Source organism: Antedon mediterranea, chromosome 3, assembly GCF_964355755.1.
Source record: "Antedon mediterranea chromosome 3, ecAntMedi1.1, whole genome shotgun sequence".
Taxonomy (NCBI): domain Eukaryota; kingdom Metazoa; phylum Echinodermata; class Crinoidea; order Comatulida; family Antedonidae; genus Antedon; species Antedon mediterranea.
In genome coordinates, this window is record NC_092672.1 from 19,224,041 (window position 1) to 19,232,349 (window position 8,309).

Sequence of the window (8,309 nt, forward strand, 5' to 3'; positions counted from 1 at the left end):
TAGATATTATACATGTCACATTAAATAGAATTATGATAATAGTTTTTGAAATTGTAAACTATTTTATAATACATATTAATTAACAAACCAGTGTACATTCACTTTTACAAACAATTATTTACTATCATGCTAAGTTAGTTCACAAAAAAGGCCTAACACAGCAACACCAAAAATAAACGAATCGTTACTTGATTCTTTACCATTGCCGTGTACTACTCTACGCCCGGTAAATTAAGTATTGTTTTTATGATATAAATTAATATAAAATACATGTTATTAATAGGACAAAATGTTAAATGTCATTAACATTTATTTGTTTTACCAGAAAAAAGTTAAATATAGGAATATTATTAAACTATCCTTCGTGAAAACGCGTAAACACCAACACGCCCGGTCACACGCTATCGTAGCGCCCGGTTGATAAAGCAAACTGTTTATACGGCAGTTTTTACTATATAAATTGCATAAAACGAACAATTAAATATCCAAATAGTATTTAACATGATGTTGGCATGTAGTTGATAACATTTTTTATCATGAAAAAACTACCGGTGGTTCAGCACAAAAAGTTGTATACATCCCAGATACATCCACACTTATGGCGGCGCCCTACCACATGGACAATCAGAGCCATATATATAAAGAGTTACGACATTGAAAATTAGAAGCCATTTTTGTGTCAAAGAATTCGCACGCTGAGGGCGCGCGCGTCTCTTTTGTATAGCGTTTTCCTGTAGTTCCATGCATTATTTTTAGATTTTGTTGTCAATGAAATAACGCTTAGATTCCGTTTTTATTTTAGTAAATAAAGTTAGTAATGGTATTAATTTGGTAACATATATATATTGTGTCTATAATAACAAAAGAATAAATGCTAGGGCCTACATGCAAGTCAGGATACATCAAAGCATGAACCAATACAAAAAACACACAAATTCACCCCTCTTTTTATACAGTATATGGCTCTCTGTGTGTTTTTGACACAAACTTTCAGAGACTCGTTCATCATTTCATTTGTAATAATTTGCCTTTATTATTTTAATATTGTTCATACCTATTCAATATATTAACAAATATATCCACGACACTTTATTATTTTATTTAGTCATCAAAGCATGCATTATGAATTGAAAATATTACATAATTGTTATTAATGGGACGTAGTTATGGGATGTTTTGTTCCAAAATCAATCAATCGAACGTTATAATGTACTAACGTACGCGCGCGCAATATTCTTTGGCGCAAGTGGTTCTGTTCGCTGTGCACGTCGATATTCCACCGTAAAATGTGCAATTACATTTTTTTTAATATAAGAAAAAGTTTAAAGTAATTTCTTGCTCCTATACTTCAGGCCCTGTTCAGACCCATGGCGTTAGACCGTTTTAGCGTACAACGTTACTATCAAGGTCACGTTACAAACCGCAGAGAAAAAAACGAGGTGTTCAGACCCATAGCGTACGATTATCGTTACAACGGAAGTACGTCATCCAGGTTGTTTCTAGTTGCATATTCATGTGCTCTTACCCACGTGTTTTCATCATTATTTCCACTGTATATAGGCCTAGATCTCAGCCCTACAATTATGACAAAATTTGCCGTAAATAAAACATACCTCAGCATTTATTTAAGAAAAATATAGTAAAGCCAAATTTCTGTTTCTATTGTTTTTATTTTGTAGTAAAACACATTTTCCCCAGGCTCTTGTGTTACGAAAATAAAGCAGGCCTCGTAATGATGAAGAAAACAATGATTGTGATTAGTCTATCCAGTCCAGTCAAAGATATATATTCTTTGGTCCAGTCGGTTGAAAATAACCCTTAACTTGCTAATAAAAGGGACACAGCTCCCCCTTGTTTGTTTACTGATTTTTTTAGGAGTTAGGGGGTTTTCAGCATTAAACTTGTCCAGTCTAGTCTGCCTTGATGAATGAGTGACTTGATGTCCCACGCTAGTTTTTAGCTTGAATGAAATGCGTGAATGGCTCTAGGCCTAGCTAGGCCTAAAAGCGGATGGGATCGTAGTCCCTATGTTTAAATACAAGGTGCATGTATTTATGTCATTTGTTAGAAAATGTAATGGTAATCAGTTGATAATAGTTTGTAGCCTTTGTAACAGTTGTATTTGTAGTGTAGTTAGGCCTTATTTATTCTGGCCTTTTTGTTATTGAAATCCATCTCACACATTGACGATACAAGATGTCAGCCTAGGTCAAACCTTGTTTCGCGTCATAACAGGAAACGTTCTGATTGGATACAACGTTGACTTACAGTAGCGTCGTACGCTAAAACGGTACTATCAACCGTTTTCCACTACAACGCTACAACCGTTGTACGACGCGTTGTACGCTAATCCCCAACTGTTCAGACACACATTCTTTTAGCGTCGTACGCTAAAACGGTCTAACGCCATGGGTCTGAACAGGGCCTTACATGCATTAACGGAGACAAGTTTGACACAAATTGATCTGCATATCACGTGACTTAAATCCAATGTCGTAACTCTTTATATATATGGCTCTGTGGACAATATTACTGTAACAGGGAAAATCGCGGATTAGGCCTACTCATTCTTGTGATATATATTCTTTGCTTTGCATAATAATTCTATAGCAAACTTTGAAAGACCGCTACGAAAGCCTATTAGGGCCAACAAAAAAATAATATTGCTTTCAAAAATTCGAAATAACGAATTATTAATTCGTTTTTTCGAATTATTAATTCGTTATTTCGAATTTATTTAAGTAATTTGAAATTTCGAATTAATAATTCGAAATTTCGAATTATTAATTCGAAATTTCGAATTATTTATTTCGTTATTTCAAATTATTAATTCGAAATTTCGAATTATTAATTCGAAATTTCGAATTAGTAATTCGTTATTTCGAATTAATAATTCGAAATTTCGAATTAGTAATTCGAAATTTCGAATTACTAATTCGTTATTTCGAATTAATAATTCGAAATTTCGAATTAGTAATTCGTTATTTCGAATTAATAATTCGAAATTTCAAATTAGTAATTCGTTATTTCGAATTAATAATTCGAAATTTCGAATTAGTAATTCGTTATTTCGAATTAATAATTCGAAATTTCAAATTAGTAATTCGAAATTTCAAATTAGTAATTCGTTAATTCAAATTTTTAATTCGTTATTTCGAATTAATAATTCGAAATTTAGATTTAATAATTCGACCTCTGCCCTTTCTAATGACATCCCAACCATCCCGGATTACTTTAGCTAATGCAATCTGGTCACCATGCGTCCTGAAAACCATTGGATTAGATTATATTTCAATCGTAGCTTAAATTATCAAGAGATTATTGAAATGTTAGCAGAAGATCATGATATTTTGATAAGTAAACGGACATTAAAGCGAAGGCTGAAACAAATGTGCCTTAGTCAAAGAAAACGGCATTCTGACGAACTGGAAGTCGCTGCGTTCATTGAAAGCCAATTACAGACGTCAGGGATGCTACATGGGTACAGGTGGATGCACATTCGTTGCACACAAAATGGGTTAAACATAGATAAAGAGACGGTCAGAATAATTTTAAACCTTCTTGACCCAGAGGGTGTCGAAGCAAGAAGGAGACGACGACTACACAGAAGAATTTATCATGTACCTGGCCCAAACTATATCTGGCATATCGACTCGTACGACAAACTTAAGCCATACGGCATTTGTATAAATGGCTGTATAGACGGATTCTCTAGACACATAATATGGCTAGAAGCTTACTTTACTAGCAGCAATCCAAAAGTTATAGCCGGCTATTACGTAAATTCTGTTCGCCAAAAAATGGGTTGTCCAAAGTCTATTAGAACAGATTTCGGAACTGAAAATTCTATTGTTGGTCCAATGCAACAATTTCTTTGTAATGAGAACAGCAGTTTTATACAAGGAACAAGTCAGCATAATCAACGAATTGAGAGTTGGTGGGGCATTCTCAGAAAACACTTTACTCAGTTTTGGATGGACGCCTTTGAACAACAAAAGAATGACGGTAGATATGATGGAGGTCTTATAGACAAATCTTTATTCCAATTTTATGAAAATTATCCAGGTAAGCAGTACAGCAATTACATTGTGTGCTATGCATTATAGTCCCCAAGTACGACAATTATAATAATAATTTGGGCTTTCGCAACAATTTGAAAAGCAAACAATATTAGCCTAGAATTAAATCACTCCTCTTTTATTTACGATATTGTTTTTTTTTTCACGGTATAAACTGTCATTAACTATTTGTTTTTACTGTACTGTATTATATTTGCCTTTTTTAAAGGATGAACTGGACTCGGTTGCAAATGAGTGGAATGCCCATCGCATCTCAAAATCGAGAAATAGCCATGGTCCGTTTGGACGCCCGACATTGATGTACAATGTACCATACTTATTCGGGGGACAAGAGTGTATTATTCCCGTTGATGTGGCTAAAGTTGAAGTTTGTGAAAGTGAATCCATCTTCAAAAGCCAGATTCCATGCGATAAGGACGTGTTCGACTTATGTTCCATATTCTTGGAAGAAAAGCAGCTATCGATGCCGAAAACATGTGATGAAGGTTTGCAGTTATACAGCAGTCTTAGAAATATGTTTCTTGACGTCATCTGATCAACTGCCACAGCAAGCACGTGATATCACATTATCATGTTATAAATCGTTTTTTTTTTATTAATTAATTGTCGCTGTGATATTATTTCCAATACAAAGTTAGAATTGCAACGAACACAATGTAATGAATACAATATAAACAATTATATTTATAGTATTATGTTCAGTTGGTGATGATCAGACAGAATTGTGTTATGTAGCTGTACAATACAGTAAAACAGATGTAATTTAACAACAACATTTTGTTTATTGAAACTTTAATAACAGTATTTTATTTCTGAAACAATTACAAAACTGTTGGCTACTAAAATTTGATCATAATTTAAAGATATATTGTCCCCCTGAAAAAATATTTTTTTTAATTGTTTTGTTGAATATGTTATTTTAATGTCACATAATAGTTATTCACTTTCACAAAAAAATGGGTCTGAAAAAAAATTATTTACCTAAGAAAACTGTAATTTAAAGCAAATAAATGGTCAAATTGGCTGGAAGACAATGAGTTTTGGGGTAATTTAACTGTTTAACTGTTTTGTCTTTCTATAGGTGAAATAATTTTTTTTTCTCGTTTTTTTTCTTATGGAAACAACTTCATTAAAACTGCAAAATGGCCTATTCAAAGTCCGATTTAAAAAATCTTTATTCTTCCTTAATTTGGGGGACAATACATCTTTAAAGTTTTCCAAAACCCTTGCCATTTATGATGGCTTCCTCCATTAGAGTTGTGAATTCCAATGGATCGACATATCCACGGGGGAGGTGTAAATCCAACCCACATGTACTGGCTGTCGGGTAACCTCTCATCTTTCGCTCCTTACTAAAAAAATTTATATGTATCTGGTTGCTAAAACCAAGAGGGGGAATTGAGTCAGCACCAGTAACAAATGTTAGGAAGTCTCCAAGGGATGTCTTGGTCTTTTTATCTAAAATGCATAAAAATAAAAATGTTAAACATTATGAAATAAAAAATGTATACTTTTTTCGTCTACCATTTACCCTTTCACCGCTCTTATTAGCATACTTTCGTTTTGGTACAAGGAATTACAAATAGGGTATAGCGGTATAGTTCTTCAAGGTAAAGTTTGTTCGTGAATACACACAACCTTGTTTCTCTCTCGAAGGGCTATATTATATAACTGTAAGGAAATACGGTATTGTATCGTTTCGTTTCGAGCCCTGGGGGTACCTAATTTTACTTTGGATATTCATTCTCAGCCCGAAGGATTGGGGGGGGGGGGGGTATCTCAACACCCCTCCCCTCCCCCTGCATGTAACGCCCCATCTAGAGTTTACTTTAGTTTACATTAAAATAAAGATATAAATACTGTATACAATACCTTCCGACTCTTGTAAGAAAACCTCCAGACAATACACTGTGCCTTCCTCTTGACTTCGTAAATTGGAGCCTGCCTCTGAATATTCAACTGTCATTAGTGTCTTTAGTACTTGCCGTGTCAGTCTTTTCCCCTCCAGAGTGAAAAGTGGGACAAATTGGTTTGGGTAATCTCTTACGTTTTCTCAAAGTACTCCCAATCCTTCAGTGAACTGTCGGATTTCACTATGTGTTCTAGATTAGGAGAAAATGAATGCACCATGTAAATTATAATCACAATTAGCAAATAAAATGTGTTCACATTCATACGACCTGCACAATAATTCCAAGCCTTGATTTAAAGTTCAGCAATTTTACAGAAGAATCACCCAGAGCAGCCGTCAACCGACAAATAAAAACCAAAGGAGAATTTCATTTGGATGGATTTCGATGGATTTTCCTTCACGATGCTTTTAAATCCTAATGCCAAAATGTTTCTCCTGTCCTGAACTAGACTTAAAATGGATATGAAAGGATTTTAAAATTTCACAAAAATTACTTTGTATGAATCCTTTTAATGTTAATAAACAGCACACAAAAAATTAGATTCAAATACCTAGTAGAAATTGAGAAATAAACAAATTAAATTTTGGTATAAAACGTCCGCAAAATGGCCGACCAACTGGCACGCCATCTTAATTTTATGAACGTTCTATACGCACGTACGAGATCGTCAAATTTAGAGTTTGAAACACCCGGGGTTGTAGCCACGGCAGCAGTCGTTTTGTGATTGGTTAATGAATTTTAATACAGTCCAATCACCGCCTTGTCTCGTTCGCGGACTGTGTGTGGTGTAAACAAACCCATCCTCCTACACGAGACTCGCGTGTTGCAAGCTCCCTGTTGCTGCAGTCGTAGAAAATATCGATATTTCACAAATCAATAAAAAGTTATGTCTGCAAAGATTGTACGTGAAAAGAAGAAAGTGTGTATTTGTACTTCTCACACTAAACCACTCACGCAGACTACAAATTAGGCTAGGTCTAGTAGACTATAGTTTCTTCTAAATTCGCTAGTAGTAGGCTAGGCCTACACATGGTCCATGGAGTTACTCCATGGTCTACAGTACAAGAGAGTACTGTAGTAGTCGCCGGTCCACCGACGAACCTTCAGGAAGTGGACAAGGCGCGGGCGTAGACGTATGTAAAAGGCGACGTAAATAAAAAAGGTAAGCTTGTGTTGAACTTGTTTTTGGCTCTGACTTTTGTTATTGACTAATATAGTAATATAATAATACTAATAATTAAAGTAGAGCAGAGGTGAGGCAGAGAGGATTATTATAGTTTAGTTAGGAACTGTAGTGTAATTAAATAATAACCTCTTTCTGTTTGTTACCAAGTCATAAAATATAATACTATATTACATAGCCTATGTAAATACGCGAACGTGATTGGTTGAAACTGCATCACATGACTACCGCTGCGAGGATCGTAAATCGTATATATCCTCGAGAACGATGATATTGACTGTGTAATTTTCGCGTAATTATCGTGTCCCCTGTCATTAATCATATAAATTCTCGAGTACGATGATATTGACTGTGTAATTTTCGTGTGCAACACTCGAGTTTGCCGATAAATAAACAAAAGTCATCTACTCGATCTTGAACTCGGGTGGAATTGTCACTCCATCGCAAGACAACGTTTCATCCGCTGGGCCACGGAATTTGCTTGAAGAAATTAATCTTCTAAACTATTTAAGCTATGCATACATAGCGCCCTCATTTGTTATAAGTCCACCCTAAATGTGATGAAACACCGTTTGTGATTGGTCAATACTCACGGTAGTAACCTAGTAACTAGTACGCGCTGAACATCCGGTGATTCGGCTCGAATACAGGTCAACCCGTACCCATGCCAACTCGTACCCACCAACTCGTACCCAAATTTTGGCTTACTCGTACCCAAAATTTTGGCTGACCCGTACCCATCATTGGCTGACCCGTACCCATCATTGGCTGGCCCGTACCCAAGTTTAATGCTATTTAAAGTATATTTATATTACATTTAAACCCAGTTTTATTAAATTTTTAGATACCAATCATATGTTCGATATTATAATGGCAAAAACTATTGACCTAAAATGTATAATAATATGTACAGACTCGTACGTAAAAAGCACAGCTTTCATCGTATTTGCGTACGTCGTATTTATTGGTAAAGTTAATACTTGAGGGCGCTGTTTTATATGGCTCTGTGGAAGATGTCAGTGGTCGGCTGTGCTGCATTCTATTTTTTTTTCATTTATGAGTTATTAATCTATTATTTTCTACGAATAGTAGTACACGGAATTGAAATACCCACTAGTCTGTGATGATGAAAAC

At 35.0% G+C, this 8,309-nt stretch overlaps 2 protein-coding genes across 2 annotated transcripts; one reads left to right on the plus strand and one right to left on the minus strand.

The window, feature by feature from the left end:
* Positions 1-3,471: 3,471 nt before the first annotated feature.
* Positions 3,472-4,614, plus strand: LOC140044112 (uncharacterized). The gene is made up of 2 exons (XM_072088592.1): positions 3,472-4,049; positions 4,267-4,614. The coding sequence occupies exons 1-2, from the start codon at positions 3,492-3,494 to the stop codon at positions 4,612-4,614; spliced, it is 906 nt and encodes a 301-aa protein (XP_071944693.1). The 5' UTR covers positions 3,472-3,491.
* Positions 4,615-5,286: 672 nt separating this feature from the next.
* LOC140044114 (uncharacterized) lies at positions 5,287-6,045 on the minus strand. Its single transcript, XM_072088593.1, has 2 exons — positions 5,952-6,045; positions 5,287-5,537 (listed from the first exon to the last, which is right to left on the minus strand). Exons 1-2 carry the CDS (start codon positions 6,043-6,045, stop codon positions 5,287-5,289), a joined length of 345 nt encoding a protein of 114 aa, XP_071944694.1.
* Positions 6,046-8,309: the final 2,264 nt, after the last annotated feature.